Here is a 19,669-nt window from a genome sequence, read left to right as displayed (position 1 = left end):
TCTTATCCAATTAACATCTCGCATTTCTTTATTCAGAAACATGTTGTGGCTATAAACTGCACACTATGTTTTAGTCTGTTGTTTCTTGGCCTCACTGTATAACATACATACAAGAAACATTCTGTAGAGTCTAAACCAGCTTCTTACAGGACCAGAAATAACCTTAGTTCTCTAGGACCAAGTTTAAAACTTGTCAACTTTTGGTCAGATGTCTCATTCCAGCTGTAGTCTTTTTGTTTTCGTGTTTGTTGTGTTGGGGATTGAACCTGGCCTTGTGTGTGCTAAGCATGGACTCTGCCACCGAGTACAGCCCCAGCCAGCACATAGGCTTCCTGACCGCAACTTAGAGTAAGCCTCGCCTTTTACAGTGTGCCAAGCAACTCAATGCTGATTACAGAGCTAGGCAGTGGATGTACGCAGCCCACATACTATAAATGAATACCCTGAGGGGCAGAACAAAGTACTTGGCACTAAGTTTACATGGTTTCTAGGCAGCAGGAATATGCCAAGCAGGACACCAGGCTCTCTGGGGTCCATTGGGCACTGCTCCCTGAGGTGAACAAGGAGCAGTTAATTCTCATGCGACAGAATCCGTGTGGAGTGTTCAAGTAGAGCCATCCAGTGTCAGCCAGGCCTGAGCGTGGAAGCCAGGCACCTCAGTTCCTCACAATGTGCTTGGCACTGCCACTGTGGTGGACTGCCTTTGGCTCTAGAAGCTTCCTTTAACTCGTTTTATAACTGAGAAAAAAGGAAAGCCCTCTAACTGTTATTCCACTATAAATTTGAAATACCCATCGTTTATACTGTTGAAGTTGAGTTACATAGTTTAGATATGTTGGATTTACTGGAATTTATGTATCACCTGATGACTTTAAGTGAGAATAAAAAAATTAACATTAACTGATGGATTAAATGGTGTGCTTTTTACTCCGTCTGCTATTTTAATGGCTTTATTGTGTAGTCTTTTTATTATTTATTTGATTTTGGAATGAAATTGTTCTATAGAATAATCTGGCCTTGAACTTGTGATTCTCCTTCATCTACCTTCCAAGTGCCTGGACTGTGGGCATATGCTGCCATGTCTGGCTCCCCAGCACTTTCTTAAATCATTCTTTAAAGTGGTAACATTTACCTACAGTGGAATGCAAAGATCTTGGCAGTATAGTTCAGTGCATTTTTGGAAATACACATATCCACCACAATGAAAACATGCATTTCCCTCATCCCAACAACCTCCACAGGCAGACACTTTTTTTTTTATTTCTGTTATATTACCTTGGTTTTACCAGTATTTAAACTTTAAATAACTATTTGACATCTCTGACTTTTCAACAATATTTCCATGACACATCATTTTTAAGTGGTAATGTCTAGTTTTATAAGAATAATAAGGTTTGTTAATTCAACCTCTAATTGTTGGACACTGAGGCCAGTGTGAATGCTACTGTGTTGGTTAGTTTTCAGATATTTGAGGCTTTTAAAAATAAACTTGGTTTCCAGTTTAACATGAACAGAAAGTTAGATTTCACTCACCTTTTGCCATGTCTGGCTCATCATATTTCCTGTCCTGGTTAATGTTCTGTGTTCACAGATAAAGAAGCAGAGTTTCTGCCAATCATTTAAGTTGAAGTGGTTAGCAATGTTGCTCAGATCTGTCATTTCACTGACATCTTGTAGTCTGTTTATGCCACTGATCAGAAGAAGAAAGGCACACACATTTGAGTGTCAGGCTCCCTAGTGGCCCCTTCAACTCCGATAACTTGGCATTTCGATCTGCTTCATGTAATGTTGTCAGTCTCTCCTTTTCTTACTCTTTCTGTTTGTGTAGTGTATGCATTTTTCATTCCATGCTACCTGTGTAAAAGTGTGACTGTTTAAAGCCCATAAAGCTAGGAATCCTGTCCTTTAGTTAGATTTAATATAATAATGGACGTTGTTGGCATTAGATCTGCCCTGCCCCCTGTTGCCTGTTCCTGTCTTCCTCAGAGCGGTTGCAGAGGTATTCAAGGTTTGAGTGAATACATTTTAACATCTAATTCATACTCCTGCTTGCTTTGCTTAATACATCATGCATCCTTTTATGATGCTTCAGTTAAAGTTAATACCACACAGTCTCACATAAACCTAAAAGCCCACAGATGTAATTGATTTCATGCTTATGTTATTCTTTTAAGAGTGCAGTTATGTTAGCAGAAAACTTATTTTATCTGAAGGTATTTGTTCAATTATCCCTGTGAAGGACATTTGTGGTTGGTAGATGTGAAGCTGCACATTCAGCCAGCGTTGCACTGTCCTCTTGGTTTCCTTCTGGCTGACTGATTTGGGGAATTCACCTTTGGTTTTCACCAGCTTGCTTCTGGTGTATCGGACAGGCTTTGTTTGCATTTAACCTGCCTGGACTTGTGTTTCGTAGATTGTTGACTTGTCATTAAGTGTAGGTTTTTTTTGTTTGTTTTTTGTTTTTTGTTTTTTTTTTTGATTGACACTTCACGTGTTGGGATGCTTGTGCACGAGCCCCAGGCTGCTTCAGTGATCTTGGGCCCCTTTCTTTCTACTCACAGTGGTCATTTCTGTAGCTCTTACCTCAGGTTCACTGGCTTGTCTGTCGTTTCTATTTCTGCTCTGTAGAATGTTCCATCTAGGTACTGTTTTTAGTTCTGTGCTTTTCACATCTTTCCATGTGCACATGTAAATTCTGCTTTCCCCTTCAGGCCCTCCTGTTCCCTGTTTTTCTCTATTGCTCATCCCAGACTCCCAAAACATGTATACAAAACTTCTTATTTATTATAAATCTGAGTCTCTTTGAAGGTGGCTTTTCCTGACCTCTCCTCCCCTTGGCCATGACTCACATTTTTCTGTTTTACTTCTTGGGTGGTAACTTAATTGTGCAGTGGCCATTATGGGTGATGCCTGTTCACTTCAGATGTCTTTGAGCTTGTGGGATTTTGTTTTGCATTGAAGGATGATGAGATTCACTCAGTTCTAGGGGGTAGAGTGTTTCCTCCTATGATATGCCCCTCTTCTAGTTTTAATTGGAAGCCCATTGTGTTTACAAAGCCCCACATGTAACTCAGACACCAGACTCTGTTTCCCCTGCACTGGAAGCAGCTGGAAACTCTGTTCAGCTCATTAGCCTTTTAATGTTTCCTGAGGGCTCCCACACATGGGATTTTCTCTCAATTTCAAGTACTGGAAGCAAGGATCTGTGTTCTGATGACGCAGGCTGGTTGGTGTTGTCTTCTAGCTAAGTTCCTGATGCTCCCACCATCTAATGCTGGATAAGAGCTCCGTAAATGCAAATGCAAGTCCTTCCCATTTGCTTTTGACTGCTTTTGAGAAGCCAATTTCTGTGCTCTGTTTGGAGTTTATCTTAAGCACACACAGGAGGGTCGCTCTAATACACATTTCCTTGTCATTATTGAATAACAGTTCATTATTCTTAATAAAATTTACTTCAGATTATTATGTTTTTATTTGAGCTCATTAGTCCTGTTTTCTCTCTGTTCTTAGATATGAAGAAAAGGCTAAAAAAGACTTGGAACGATACAATAATCAAATGAAGAAAGCTATTGAACAGGAGCCACAAGTATCATTAAAAGATGGCCGGAAAAAGATAAAGGCCACCAGTGCATGGGGCTTGACACAAAAACACAAATTGAAAACCTCATTATCTAATCAGCCGAAACTTGATGAGCTCTTTCAGTCCCAGAATGAAAAAAAGAAGAGTGAAAATATTAAAATAGCAGAGGTCCCCTTTTCTATGGAAAACTTAAAAGCAAATTTTAAGAAACAAAAGAAAGTTGACTTAGAAGAGAAGGATGAGATCTGCCTGATCCACAGTCTCAAGTTTCCCGATGCATGGCTGGTCGCGTCCGGAACAGATGTCATGTTACTGAACCCATACAGAGTGGAGGAAGCACTGCTATTTAAGAGACTTCTTGAGAATCATAAGCTGCCTGCAGAGCCACTGGAAAATCCAATTATATTAACAGAGAGGTATGGTGAAGTAAGAGGCTTTTTGATGTTTAATGTTAAAAGTTGAAAGTTCTTTTCTAGTAGGCATAAGTGGCTCACATCTTGACTCAGTGAATCCCAAGCTCGTTTCTCCTGTACCTTTGTGGCTTCTCTAGGGTGACTGACAGCTAGAGTGCTGTGGCTGTCTTTGCTATTACACTGCTGTGACATTGTCAAACATACACCAGAGTGGAATTACACAGGGAGTACCTGTAGCAGTCATTGCCAAGGTTCTTTGCCCCGTCCTGTTTCTGCCCATATACAAGTGTGTACACAGACAGGTTTTCCTTTCATTCATTAAAGTATGTGAGAATAATTCTTACTCTTAGTCCTTTCATATACTCATAAAAATGATTAGTTTCTAACCTAATCACAAATGTCTTTTTAATACCTTACTCAATAATAATAGCTTAGAATTGTTCCTCATTGTTTCAAAGGGTTTTGTTTTGTTTTGCTTTGCTTTTAGTTTTATAATTTTGAATTTAATTTCTATATGTAAGTTCTACATATTATATATGGTTGTATTTTTTATTGTGTGATTGATTTACTATATAACAATCACTGGAATATTCTTTTATCTCTTTACTTTCTGATTGGCAGTGAGTTTTTTGGTTTGGGATTTTTTTTTTTTAAGATTTATTTAATTTTTTTTTTTTTTTTTTGTGTGTGTGTGTGTGTGTGTGTGTGTGTGTGTGTGTGTGTGTGTATAACTCACATATGATTAGGTGCTTTTAAATGCCAGAAGAGGGCATCAGACCCCTGAAACTGCGGTTACAGGCCATTGTGAACAACCAGCTTTGAGTGCTAGACACTGAACTCCAGTCTTTTCTGGAAGAGCAGCCAGTGCTCTTAACCACTGAGCCGTCTCTCCAGCACCTGATATGGTGCTCACCTCTCTCCTCCCGTCTTTAGCCGGAAGTTAACCCCAGGAAGACGGGGAGATTTAGGTTCTGCTCTCCAGCAGGTAGGGCTGGCTCCCAGGAGGAAGGTGTGCTTCAGACCTCCCCTGCACGGTTCACTAGCTGTGGGACGAAGGTGATTCTCCCTCTCAAAACTCCCCAACTTCCTCTCTATCCAATATCTAATAATCAGCTGATGATTGTTGCCTGAATTAGTTGTATTTTTCATTGTAAATGGGGTGCTTCTTTTATCTGTCTTTTATGAGTAACTTGCTTTATGTACAAATGAGTAATAACCAACCTGTAAACTATTTTTTTTTTTTATGCTTAGTTTCTAGTCTGACACAGACTGATGTACTAGGACAAAGTAGCTAAAACTCTGCAGTTTAAAGGCTGGTAAGAATGTTCTCGATAGGGTATATCACTAGATAACTTCGGAAGGACCAGGAATAAAGAGAGCGGTGTCAGTGTGTGGGTAGGTTGAGGACATAGCCATCTAATGAAAAACAACAGGGTGCGAACACAGGAGAACATTGTCCAGTCTGCATTTTCAGTAAGGCAGCAGTGACCACATGACAAAAACCTAGGACCATCCACAGCATTTCTAGAGACCGACTCAGGAAGCTCACCAAAGGAGGACCTGGATGCAGTTGCTCATAACTTGACAGCAGTTTCTCCCTGTTTCCTCATGAACAGCCAGGACACATCTAATTTCGTAACTTAATTGCTTTTCTCAATGATATTTATAGATTTTCATTTACTTTTCAAGAAACCTTGTCCCTGTCTAAAATACAGCTTCTTAAACATGTTTCTCTGAGTGACATCTGTTGTTTAGGGAGATGCATTAAAAGCTGTTGTTTTCTTGCCCATGCTTGAAGGGAAGCAAACTTTTCTTGACCAAGTGTCGACACTGAGAAAAGTATGGTTCCGAAGGTCCCCTTCACAGCTAATGCTGCTCTGCTAATGGAGTCCTGAACTGAGTACTTCACTGTAGTGACTGGGTAGTTATGGACTGGATCCAGTGTTCTCAGCAGAATTCTGATGCCAGTTGTGTAGCCTGCATCTGAAAGGAGTAAGTGAACTGTGTATGTAACAGACAGCTCCTGTTTGCTGAGCCCTGACTGGATGAGGGAAACTGCTGTGATCTTACAGGGCTGGTTCGTCACCTCACAGATGCATTAACAAACAGGACAGCTCTTAGGTGTGCTTACTCAGTCAGTCAGGAAGCCACACACCCAGGATTCTTTCCCCATCTTTCCCCCACCCCACCCCCATCTACCCCCCAGAGTGTATAAGGCCTCCCTCAGGGAGACAACGAACCCCCTGATATACCAAGTTGAGGCAGGAACCAAGCCCCTCCCTGCTGCACCGTGGCTGAGCAAGGCATCCCACCATAGGAAATGGGCTCCAAAAAGCCAGTTCATGTATCAGGCCTGGTCCCACTGCTAGGGGCCCCACAAACAGATCAAGCTGTCACCCACATTCAGAGGGTCTAGTTTGGTTGTATGCAGGTTCCCCAGCTGTCATTCCGGAGTCCCTTAGCTCCCACTAGCTCGGGTCAGCTGTCTCTGTGGTTTTCCCTATCATGATCTTGACACCCGCCCCCCTTGCTCATATAATCCCTCTTCCCTCTCTTCAACTGAACTCCAGGAGCTCAGCCTGGTGCTTGGCTCTGTATCTACTACCATCAGTTACTGGATGAAGGCTCTATGATGACAATTAGTACATTCACCAATCTGATTACCAAGGTAGGCCAGTTCAGGCACCCTCTCCACTGTTGCTAGTAGTCTTAGCTGGGGTCATCCTTAGCTAGAATTTCCCTAGCACCAGGTTCCTCCCTAACCCCATAATGGCTCAAGATATCAAGAGATCAAGATATCTCTTTCATTGCTTTTCTTCTCTGTCACTCCTCCAACTAGATCCCTCGTGTTCCCATCCCCCATCCCCTCCTCTACCCTCCCACTCCCAGTTTACCCAGCCATCGGGGAAATGCAAATCAAAATGACTCTGCAATACCATCTTACACCTGTCAGAATGGCCAAGATCAAAAATGCTAATGGCAGCCTATGTTGGAGAGGATGTGGAGTGGGGGGAACTCTCCTCCACTACTGGTAGGAGTATAAACTTGTACAGCCACTCTGGAAATCAGTATGGCAGTTTCTCAGAAAAATTGGGAATCAATCTACCTCAAGACCGAGCAATACCACTCTTGGGCATATGCTCAAAAGATGCTCAATCATACCACAAGGACACTTGCTCAACTATATTCATAGCAGCATTTTTCATAATATCCAGAACCTGGAAACAACCTAGATGTCCCTCAACTGAAGAATGAATAAAGAAAATGTGGTACATTTATACAATGGAGTATTACTCAGTGGTTTAAAAAAAAAAACAAAAAAACAACAAGATGTCATAAAATTTGTAGGCAAATGGATGGAACTAGAAAAAGCCATCCTGAGTGAGGTAACCCAGACCCAGAAAGACAAACACGGTATGTACTCACTTATAAGTGAATGTTAGCCACAAAGCAAAGGATAACCAGGCTACAATCCACAACCCCAAAGAAGCTAGGTAAAAAGGAAGACCCTAAGAGGGTCACACATGGATCGCCCCAGGAAGGGGAAATGGTTAAGATCACCCAGGATTCTAATACAGACTGCTGACCCATGGAACCTGCATTTCATCCTTACCACAAGCTTTCAGATTGATTTCAGAGTTGGTGAGGCAAGCTAGAAATACAGCCAAAGCATTCTGTGACATCTGCTCTCACCATCAGTGGAGTCCTCAGCATTCTGAGTGATTGAGAGACTTCATTTGTTTTCCAAGGGGAATGTATCTGTAACAACATACTGCACCATCACCTGGCATTTTGTTGTATACCCAAGTAGACCTCTCTGCTGTGGTAGGCCTCTTTTGTAGTGACTCTTCTGACTAAGTAGATCTCTCTGCTGTGGTAGCCTTTTGTAGTGACTCTTCTGACTAAGTAGACCTCTCTGCTGTGGTAGGCCTCTTTTGTAGTGACTCTGCTGAGGCACCTTTGTCAAGCACGCTGTGCTTACTGAAAGAATCTCTCCCAAGATTTGATCTAAAAATTTATCAGTGTTTGGAAGAAAAAAATCTATTTAACCTTCTTGTTGTTGAAGAAACCTCGAGTAGCATTTGATTTTAAGTATAACTACTTGAGTAGCTTGTTGACTCAGGGTGTGCTTTTCATTTGTGATAGCTACTTTAAAGGTATTTATTGTGGGTCAAGTTTTAATTTGTATTATATTTAGAGAACTACTGTTTACATTTCTCATTGAATTTGTAACATTTTGGAAGAGACAAGTTGTCCTTTATATCTGCCCTTCCTCTTTTCTGGGCCTGCTCTACAGTGGGTCTCTTACACAATGCTAACAGAAGGCAGATGCTTTCTCACAGAGCTCGGCACTTCCAGGAATGGTAACACTTTTCCAAACACCCTTGGATTAGCTCCCATGAATCCTCTTATTTCAATCTGAATATTTAACATAAAGAACCATAATCTCTTTCTTTTTCAGTCTTTTTAATGGGTCTCATTATTTAGAGGTGTTACGTAAAATGTCAACAGCTGAGCAGAGATGCAGTGGACCAACTTACCTGAGTGACCCTCGTCTTACAGCAAATGGCTTCAATATCAGACTGATACCAGGTACAGTAATGTGGCGTACTGTCTCTGACTTGAAGACCTTTTCCCAAGAGCTGCATTTGGCTTTCAGAGTTCTCGGGTGTATTTTCATTTCACTGAAAGTCGCTGTCAGGTGTGCAGAAGTGGACTTCCTTCTGAGGGCCACTGAGGTGATCACTGCACTTCCTGTTGTCTTCTGACATGGCAGCCAGCCGCCTTCTTGTGTTACTCAGCAATCAGAGCTCTTCGACAAAACAAGTTTGTGGAATAATGGGATGGTCTAATGAAAATGGCCATTTCTTGCTGTTTAGAAGTATTTACTTGTTTTGCCAAGTGACATGGAGCATCAGCTGTCTCCCATGAATGTCTGGATCCCATGGCTTTGCCAGATAGATTGAGAAGAATGTATCTGCCTTGGGGATTCTTTGCTGGGGATCCTTCTCTGTCTTTTTGTAGTTTCCATACTGCCCTAGCCCCCTGGGTTAGCCCATCTGTTACTTCCCCTTTTTCCCCTGTCCAGTGCCACAGCTACCATGCAGGGAGACTCCAGAGCCTAAATTGTCACACCCAAAATGTAGGAAAGGTTTTTTTTTTTTTTTTTTTTTTTTTAAGGAATCCTTTCACAGAGGCACAGAAGACAGTAAGTGGGGGCCAGAGAGGTGGCTCATCAGTTAAGAGCACTGGCTGCTTTTCCAGGGCATCCACGGAGCCGCTCACAGCCATCTGTAACTGCCATCTGTAACTGCAGTTCCAGGGGATCCGACAACCTTGTCATCTTCATGTTTCATATGGTGCACAGACATACATGCAGACAAAACAGACACATAAAATAATAGCAATAAATTTTAGAAAGAAAATAAATAACAACAATGTACAGAAATACAGAGCTGGATATCTGGAAAAAAAAATGTTTCAATGTTCCAAACTTCAAATTTTACTTGATTTTCAGTTTGAAGGTAAAGACACTTCCTGGGAATGCCTTGCCTCCATGGATCCAGCTGCTTATACTTGAGATGGAGATTGCATGTCCAGATCACACATTTGGGACTAGCCTCATGTATATAGTGAGTTTAAAGCCATCTTGGGTTACATAGAGAGACCTGTCCCAAAACACAAGCACACAAACAAAAAGTAAGCCTAGTTCTCTGCAGTAGCATGGCTACAAGTTCAAATCCTTTTCCAGTCTCCAGCCTCCTATTCAGACCTGAACTGGGAGCTTTTCCTTGAGGCCTCTGGTATCTTTTAATTGGAAAATTTGAAGTGTGAAGAATGGTGGGGGGGGGGGGGAGAGAGAGAGAGAGCGCTCTGTTTGTGTTGCTGGAAGGTGTCTTTTCTTCACATTTGTATAAATAGCTAAGGGTGGACTAGAGTCTGCTGCGTCCTCCTCCTCTTGCTTGGTGATTTCGGGTCCCTCTTGAGGACCTTGTGCTCTCAGACTCACTCCATCTCCCTTTATTAAACTCTGTAGCTCATCTTTTAGTGCTTGATGATACAGTATCTCATCTTTCCTCAGTTATTTCCTGGGAAGAACATTAGCATTCCTACTGTTCCGTCTGCCACTGTTGCATCCTCCATTTGGACCTGAAACTAGGACAGGTTAGAGAGTACATCATTCAGGTCCCTAGATCTGCAACCCTGCAAGTTCTGCCACACTCCTGTTGTTTCCACAGTTCTGGGTAACATGATATTGATTTCCATATTAAGGATCCTGTCACTCAAACAGGATGAGTACCTTCTGTTCTCTAATATGATGCTTTGGAATATACACTGTTGCGATGTTCTACCCAGTTACACATCCGGTCATGTGGCCTTTCATTTTAATGACTAAGTTACCTAATACAGCTTAATAAATAACACCAATTTCTGCAATTTTCTTAGTTGAATCTTTGAATAATCACTAGCATTTTTATTTCCCGAAATTCTATAGTAACAAGATACAGTGTCTGTTTTTATTCTTGGTAAGTTAAAATAATTGAGGTCTTTAAAGTAGATCTAAGGCCATTGGGCTAGACTTGAAGTACAGGCAGCAGTTGATAAAACACTTAAACCACCATGATTTTAATAAATGTCATGGGACTTCATTCTCTCTCCAAAGTAAGCAATGTTCTAAGCAATTCGAAGAAGACCAGTAGGAACTGAGATTAAATTAAATTATATAAAGCACACGTGGTGTCACTGACCACCTATGACTTAATTGAAGTCTTCTGGGAAATTATTATTTGTTCTCCATGAAGGAACAAAACTGTCCTCACTAAATGTTCTAACAGTGATTTTTGTTTCCAGTGGATATGTTCTGGAATAGAATTTTAGCTAACTTAACTATGCCCCTGTGTGTTTTTGTTTTTTTTCTCTCAGGAGTTTCCAGTACTGAAAACTACTTGGAAATAGAAGGCATGGCTAAGTGTCTGCCCTTCTATGGCGTGATGGATTTAAAGGAAATTCTTAATGCCATAATGGACAGAAATGCGAAGGAGCTCTCTGAGTGCAGACCTCGGAAGGTGACGAGTTATCTGGAGGTGTGCCTCGTTGTTCACATGGGTGGCCTCAGTTTTACAGCTCTTCATCAAATCTTTTTGTTTTGTTTTGAGATAGAGTCCCACTCTGTGGACCAGATTGGCCTTGAGTTCTCAGAGATCTGCTGCCTCTGCCTCCTTCTTTAACCCTATGCTAGGATTAAAGGGCTGTGTCACGCATTTAGCCCAGTAGTAAATGTTTAAAAGAGTAGATTCTAAAACGTTTGTTTTCACAAATTGCTATTTTTAAAATTTTAATAAAAATATTTCACTGCATAGAACTGTGATAAATGCTGTGAGAGATCCTTATAATGCAGTTTTTAGGCACTTTGATTTATAAAACATTCTGTAGGGTTGTCTTCTATTAATTTCATGCATAATCTCAAAATGGTTTCCAAATTGTTCAATTTTTATCCCATATTATTTGTCTAAAACATTGTATTAAGATTCTAATTCCTGAGCTCTTCAAAAGGAAAAGAAATATCTAAATTACTGTAAAAATGGAACTAAATTGTTGAATAAATGGAAGTTTTAGTTTGATAACACTTTATCTCATCTACCAAAATGAGAATTGCAAAATTCAGTTTAAAAAAAAGAATGTTTAGAGCAAGTGGGTTTGATGACAGGCCTGCCCCCCCAGCACTCAACAGACCTCTGAGGCAGGAGGAGCACAGATTTGCAGACAACCAGGACACATACCTTGTCTCAGAAATAGAACTTAAAAGAAGAGGGCTAAGCCCATCCCAGTGTCGATGAAGGACCACGACTTTTGTCCCTCGTTAAAGTCAGCTGGTGTTATTTTCAGAACAAACCTGGGCTTTGTTTTCACTCTCCTTCTTGTCTGTGGTGTTCAGACACAGGGCATGCCCGTCCCCGTGACTCTGGAGAGTACATTCAGACCAACGCTGCTGACCCCTTGGGAGCTTCGTCTTGTGGAAATTCCCAGCCTGTTGCCAGGGCAATTCAGCATGGATGGTTTCAGGGACCTCCAAAGAAGTCTTTTTCTTAAGAGGAAAAAAAAAAAAAAAAAAAAACATGTGGACAAGAAATAAGGTTTCAGAAATAATGGAGAAAAAAGCAATTGAGACTAGACTTAAATGGTTTTGCTGATCTGAACCACATTGGAGTAACTAGGTATGATTGTTATGGGGAATGGTCTTTCAAAAAAGAAGTTGACCAGGCACACACTTTTAATCCCAGAATCTGGGAGACAAAGGCAGGGGGATCTCTGAGTTAGAAGCCAGTCTGGTCTGTAGACTGAGTTCTGTGACAGCCAGGGCTACACAGAGAAACCGTGTTTGGAAAAACCAAAAGAGATTGGTAAATATTCCAGTGTGATGGAGAAACGTTAGAAAAGACATGCATAATGGTCTCTGTATCAAGAGCCGAAAAAAAGAATGAATTTTTTTTTCTTTTTTTGGTGTTTTTTTTTTTTTTTTTTTTTTTTGTGTGTGTGTGTGTGTGTGTGTGTGTGTGTGTGTGTATGTGTGTGTGTGTTTTAAGACCTCGGTATATAACCCAGACTGGTCTCAAACTCATACCAGTCTTCCTGTCTCAACCTCCCAAGCACTTGGGATTACAAGTGTACACTGTCAAGGCTAGCTAAAAGGAAACAGTTTTAGGTAAATGAGAAGGTATATGAGACACTCCCTCCTGCGAGTGAAGGGGTAAGGAAACAGTGTAACAGACCTGAAACCAAGAGAACAGGTACAGTAAAAGAAAGGACCGTCCCAGGAGGAACAGAACAATCTCCAGGTGTCACTGAGGGTTCTTAAGACCTGACATTTGTATTGGGTCAGACCACAGCAGTTAGTGGCATGACTCCAGTATTGTTTGGTAGAATTTACCCTGCACTAAGAATTAGAAAGTTGGATATGGTGAAAGAAACCTGAACACACTGTATTCCAAAAACTTGCTAAGTCAGCCCCAGTGCTGGATTCTGAAGAGTTCATTCACTACTCGACCTCAGGAGGGAAAAATGTTCCAGGGAGGTGTTCCCCAAAATATTGTGCACCCTAATAAACTTATCTGGGGTCAGAGACAGAACAGCCACTAGATACAAAGGCTAGAAAATGGTGGCACACACACCTTTAATCCTAGCATTCCAGAGGTAGAAATCCCTCTGGATCTCTGTGAGTTCAAGGCCACATTGGAAACGGCCAGGCATGGTGACTCACGCCTTTAATTCCAGAAAGCGAGCCTTTAATCCCAGGGAGTGGTGGTAGAAAGCAGAAAGGTATATAAGGCGTGAGGACCAGAAACTAGAAGCATTTGGCTGGTTAAGCTTTCAGGCTTCTAGCAGCACAGTTCAGCTGAGAACCATTCGGATATGAGGACACAGAGGCTTCCAGTCTGAGGAAACAAGATCAGCTGAGAAGTTGGCCAGGTGAGGTTAGCTGTGGCTTGTTCTGTCTCTCTGATCTTCCAGTGTTCACCCCAGTACCTGGCCCGGATTTGTTTTTATTAATAAGAACTTTTAAGATTCCTGCTACAGGGAGGCTTGTGAGTCTGAGAGTAAGGAGAGGTTAAAGATCAAAGGGAAGGAAATACAGATTCTGTTGGAATACAGAGGTAGAATGGTTGGAAGGGTGATGAACCTGTGACTAAAGAGAATAATGTTAAAATGCAACAACTCTGGGGAGCAAATTTTTTTTAATACTAAAAGAAGCTAGTTTTGTTTATAATTCTTTTCCCCTAAGCCATTCTTCCTGTATCGGAAATGAGCATTTCTATACCAAACCTGAGGACGTTCCCTTTGATTGTGCAGGCCTCATAACCGGTCCACCAACCACCTGAAAGGCAGACGTCCATGGCAGCTCTGTCACCGAAGCCACAGCGCTCACCAGCATCACAGTGGCCGTCAGCCTCAAACCCCATTTCCCACTGCAGCCAGGCTGCTACATGACATGTGAGACACTTGGCAGGCTTTCCGTAATTTCTAGTTCCTTCTCCATGTATCCAGAAAAACTCCAGTGCTCCTGTCCTGGAGGGTGGTGACCTGGTCAACTTCCGTCTGGTCCCCTTCTCTCTGGGCCACACCCATACAGAACGTTCCCTTCTCTGAAATGCTTTACTTTGCTCATGACATTTGCATGTTAATTGAAAAGCCTAAATGTCATCTCTGAGTAAGCGGTCCCATTTACACAGTCGCTGCTACTGCCCAGTTCATTGTGTGTATGGTATTTACTCACAGTTTTTTTGTCTCCTCAGTTTTCTGTTTCTCTGCATTGAAATGTAAATTTCACAAGAAGATTGGCCACTACTTTATCTCCAGAATCTGAAGCATTGTTGGTGCTTAATAAATATTTTTTGAGTCAATAAAATCCAGTTTTTATCTTCCAGAATAATGTGTTTTTACTTCAGGGTCTATCGAGATGAAATATGTCACTTTTCTTTTCACAGGGAGAAGCAGTCCGTCTGTCAAGACAGCTACCCATGTACTTACCAAGAGAGGACATCCAAGACCTTATCTATACAATGAAGCGCCAGTTTGGAGATGAAGTTAAAGGATGTGTTCATGGCCGCCCATTTTTTCACCATTTAACCCATCTTCCAGAAACTTCATGATTAAGCTTATGACAATTAGTTACTGTTGAAATTAGTTTTTAAACCATTTTTGTATTACCGTGTATCAAAATGATTATTTTATAAATGAAGATTTACTAGCTTATTTGTATAGTGTTTTAAAGTTGTAAAATATATAAATAAATAAAATGCAGTATTGATTTTGTTCTCATATCCAGTCTTGAAACTAACTGTAAGCTGTAGCTCCACAGGAGAGAACAGGTGTGCTCTTGGGCACCTGACTTATGAGGTTAGCTGTTTAGAGAGAATTTACCCATCACAGCTCAGCTGGCACATCATAAAGGAGTTTTCTGCCCAGTTTTAAAGTAGGGTGGAGAGGTAGAGAATGAGAACATGACACAATAAGTTATTGCTGCCTCTCCAATTTGAGAATATTTTAGCTTTTGTCAGAGAGTATGCACGGGAAGATCAACATTTTTAACAGAAAAATTAGGTTACAATCTTTTTTTTTCCCTCGCATGTATTCATTCACAAACCAGGTCAGTGTTCCAGTACTTTACCAAAAATTAGAACACAATTTGTTTAATGAGCGCATTTGGTGTCTAAAGTAAGATATGTTGTAGTGGGTATGGTGTCTCCACACACCATCTACAGTTCTCATAAGTCATCTATAAATACTTTTTTTTTTCTCTCTCTCTTGAGACAGGGTTTCTCTGTGTAGCTTTGGTGCCTGTCCTGGAACTCACTCTGTAGACCAGGCTGGCCTCAAACTCACAGAGATCCGCCTGGCTCTGCCTCCCGAGTGCTGGGATTAAAGGTGTGCGCCACCACTACCTGGCCATCTATAAATTCTTAATCTTTGTATGTATATACAAGTTATAATACCTGGAGTTATTCCTGTTGCTCAGTCTGTTTCCCCACCAAACTTAGGTTTCCCATGACCCAAATACTGCTTGCCTCACACCTACCTCTCTAACTCACTTTGCAAGTTTGGGGCATCTTGCTGACACTGTATGTGTCTGTGGTGTATGTGCCCATTGGTATGGGTTTGTCTACATGCAGAGGCAGGAAGAGGAGGGCAATGTTTCTGCAATACTGGTCTCTGCGTTGATCTCCTCTAACAGGGTCTCCTGGTGAACATTGATCTCATTGATTTTTCTGCCAGGCTATCGGGCCATTGCTGGGTGTGCAGGCCACGCTGCCAACCCAGCTTTTCTTCCCCTGTTGTGTGTGTTGAGGCAGTGATGATGCTCCAGATCAGAACTCACATTCTCATACCCGGAGCCATCATCCAAGCCAAGTTAATCCTTTTTAATTGGGCAAAATGAGAGGTAACAGCTTACCAAGAAACAGGAAGAAATTGCATCATACATGCACACCAGCCCTAAACAAAAAAAAGTAGATTCGTTTTCAGTAAGTCAGATTGGTCCTACCACACCTAGTCTCTTGAGTGAAGAAACTCGTTTTTGTATTAGCTCATTTGTGCATCAGTCTAGGACTGCAGATACTCTAAACACTAATCCTGAGGTTGAGCATTCTTAAACAGATGACTTACCATGAAAAATGGGTCTAAAGAGGCCTTAGGGTCCACCAAGTACAAGTACTTTACAGTAGGGGGCTCCACTTTGACAAATGCTTTGCACGAATGAGCTGGGGCCCACATCTTTCTGACTTTGGAGCAGCAGGGTGGTTGAGCGGCCTGCTTTTAACATGGGAGTGGGTTGTGTTGTTCTGGGCGCTCGGCCCTGTCGCCTGTAGCCCACCCTCCAGGAGCTCCCCATCCCCCCACGAGCCCTGCCTCAGTCCCGGCAGCTCCCGCGAGCCCTGGACAACATGGCTGGAGCAGGCAGCAACGGAGAGGCCCTGGCTCCCCGGATGCAGGTAACGGCTGCAGGCTGCAGGCTGGGAGAAGGGGAGGTAAGGACAGGGTGGAAGGATCCAGAGAGAAAGGTCCGAAATTACTCATTCTTCGGCTAGAGAAAGGGAAGACTTTCAAATGTCCTTTTCCCAGAGCACCGTTGGTGCCCAAATGTTTTATTTACAGGCATGTCAGTTCCGCCAGGGTGTAGAGGCCCACATGGAGGCCTGCTGGGGGTGAGGCCTGCTGGAGGTGAGGCCTGCTGGAGGTGAGGCCTGCTGGAGGTGAGGCCTGCTGGAGGTGAGGCCTGCTGGAGGTGAGGCCTGTGGGTCCCTTTTGTACAAATACTTTGCCAGAGCAGAAGCCAGGAATGGTATAGGCATGTCTATGGCGTTTTAGGTTATTTATATAGTGAAAAGTGTTGGGTCCCAATTCAGATGGACAGATCATTGCTTTTCTTGTGGTTTTATATAAATTTTGTGGCTTAGGTTGCAGTTACTGGAACCCATACCTCTACATCCTACATTTCTTAACTAAAAGCATAAATAAAACGTTTTTCCCTTTTTCATATTTTTGCAAGATCCCTCCAGTCTCTTCTCTTGAAAGGTGGAAAAGGGGAGTGAGGGCGGGTAAATAAATTGAGCTTAGGGTTTACACATACAAAATAGGTTAACTCTTGACAGTTCCAACTGCAGCGGAAAATGCTCTGAGACACCAACGCTGCGGGCTAACTTACCGGGATATTAAAAAAAAAAAAAAAGGACGGAGCTCAGTGTAGAGCATTGCCTAACATGCACAAATGATCAAGAGTCTGGATTTGATCCCCAACATGCCCATCCCCTCCAAAAAATAGATTAGATACCCAAGGAAAGAGTGTGCATGGAGTCCTAAGGATCTGTGAAGCTATCCAGCCAGTTGTACACATGAGAAAATGGAAGTGCAGAGGATTAAGAGAATTGAGTGCACACTCCATTTCTCCTGTTGATGTTATCATTAGTGAAACAGAGAGAGGTATTAACAGAAAATAGTCACTTTTACTGCAGAGCCTAATGAAAACGCTTGAGATTGTCAACAGCTTCTTACATTCATTAGCACGAATAATCAAAAGTTAGCTTTAAGCTGGGTCTGGGCTACCAAGCCTGTAACCCCAGTTACTCAGGAAGAGGAAGCAAGAAGATTGAAAACCCAAGGTCTGGCTGGGTACAAAACAAGTTCAAGGCCAGCCTGAGCAAATTAGCAAGACTCTTGTCTCCAAAAGTTTAAAACAAAGAGGGGTGGGCATATGAATACAGCTCAACACATGTTAGACCCTGGATTTAATTCCCAATACACTGCTAGTGTGTGTGTGTGTGTGTGTGTGTGTGTGTGTGTGTGTGTGTGTGTAATTCAAAACCTTCACTGTGATCAGAAATGCTAACAAGCCAGCAGCCAGCTGTGACTCTTAGGCCACCACTCTAGGTTTCTTTATCTGTTTAATTGACTGGGGGGTCACAGTCTTACGGGACTTTAAAATCTTGTATCAGTACTTATCAATATTGGGCTTCTTGCAATGGGCTTGTTAAATCCAGAGTTCCAAATTGGGAGGGGGAGGGTAGGCACATGGGACAGGACCAAAACTAAGGAATGACAACTTCCCGGGTGATGCCAGTGCTCCTGGTGAAAATGCGGCCTGTGGAGGGGCACTGCCCTGTTGTGTAAACCCAGAGTCCCTTAGAGTCTCACGGCTTCTTTAGCCTTTTTTTATTTTTTATTTTTTTTTGGATAAACTCTATATTGCATCCATTTCTTTAATTCTATTTTTTTTCTTGCTGAACCACTGAAGTCCACTATCTAAAATAAAATTCAAAGTAGGAGTTAAAAGGTCTCATTCCAACTATGCTGTGATAGACGGCATCTGCTAAGTTCTGAAGTTCAGATGTGAACCTGATCCCAAAGTCCAGGATCATTCTAACAGTCTGTAAGGTGACTCTCTCTACTTGATCTTGAACATACTTCAGGATTTGGATTTTTTTCCCCCAGGCAAAATTTAACCATATTATTAGTTGTACTTAAAATTCCTCTGAATTAGGTCACCTTCTTCACAAATTTTTAAATTATCAGAGAATCTAGATTTCCACTGTCCTCAAGTATGACTCAAAATTGTAGCAAATTCTCGATCTTCGGTTGTATATCCATCTCTTCTTTGAATGGCACCAGTGCCATACTTGGTGTGCAGTGAGAAGGCATACCTTACTTCTAGAGAGGCCAAACAGTGGATGCCAGTGCTCTGGTGACGTTATAAAATGTGTGCTGTGCATGCACAGGGGGTGTTCATGCACTGCCACTGCAAAGAGACCTATCGAAGAAATTATTGAACCAACATTTTTTTCTTTTTTTATTAATTAAATTTTTTCATTTATTTTACATACCGACCGCAGTTTCCCCTCCCTCCCCTCCTCCCATCCCCCTCCTCCTGCCTCTTCTTTGTCTCCATTCAGAAAGGGGCAGGCCTCCCACGGGTGTGAGCACAAAGCATGGCACATCCAGTTGAGGCAGGACCGAGCTCCTCTGCCTGCATCAAGGTTGTCAAAGTAATCCAGCATGGGGAACTGGTTCCCAAAAGCCAGCTAAGCACCCCCAAGGACAGGTCCTGATCTCACTGCTAGGAGCCTCACAGTCAGACCAGCCACAGAACTGTCACACACATGCAGAGGGCCTAAGTGGATCCCATGCAAGCTCCCTAAGTCCAGAGTCTCTGTGGTTGAACAAGGTTGATAGGAATCACCCAGGAGAAAAAACGGGTTTGGGGATAGGGACAAGAGTGTACACCAGTGTTCGGTGAGTTCGAGGATTGGTACAGACAGAAACTGCGTTATCACCACCAGCAGGACCTCATCAGAGAATGCCTGAGGCCTGGAAGAACTGGGAAGGCTTGTTTTCTACTAACTGGGAGAAGCTGATAAAAAGTACTAAAAGTGCAAAATAAGATCGAGGACACTTTACCTAAATTATTAGGGAAGTTACGTTTGAAAATTCAGAGAGTTTGAGGGAACCAAACAAAAGGGGGTAAAGGCTCCGTGGAAACAAAATCCACATGAGAACTGATGAGGCCGTCAACACCCTACAGGTGTTTCCATTTAGGTTCCACAGGTACTTGAAGCAAGGTAAGTGGAGAAGAGGCCTCCTCTGCTCCCCCGTTGATGATGATAAGAGACCCTAGAACCGCTAACCA

General features: G+C 42.3%; 1 protein-coding gene across 1 annotated transcript in view; it reads left to right on the top strand.

Annotated features, from left to right (window-relative positions):
- Pms1 (PMS1 homolog 1, mismatch repair system component) overlaps positions 1–14,721 on the top strand; it is an 81,713-nt gene extending 66,992 nt beyond the window's left edge. The window contains exons 10-13 of the mRNA XM_059278333.1: positions 3,511–3,996; positions 8,456–8,586; positions 10,918–11,078; positions 14,478–14,721. Of these exons, the coding sequence (XP_059134316.1) occupies positions 3,511–3,996; positions 8,456–8,586; positions 10,918–11,078; positions 14,478–14,642 (943 nt within the window). The 3' untranslated portion in view covers positions 14,643–14,721. The remainder of the gene's footprint in view (positions 1–3,510; positions 3,997–8,455; positions 8,587–10,917; positions 11,079–14,477) is intronic.
- The last annotated feature ends 4,948 nt before the right edge of the window (positions 14,722–19,669 follow it).

The sequence above is a fragment of the Peromyscus eremicus genome, chromosome 13, assembly GCF_949786415.1.
Source record: "Peromyscus eremicus chromosome 13, PerEre_H2_v1, whole genome shotgun sequence".
Taxonomy (NCBI): domain Eukaryota; kingdom Metazoa; phylum Chordata; class Mammalia; order Rodentia; family Cricetidae; genus Peromyscus; species Peromyscus eremicus.
This window is presented reverse-complemented; position numbering and strand designations above follow the sequence as displayed.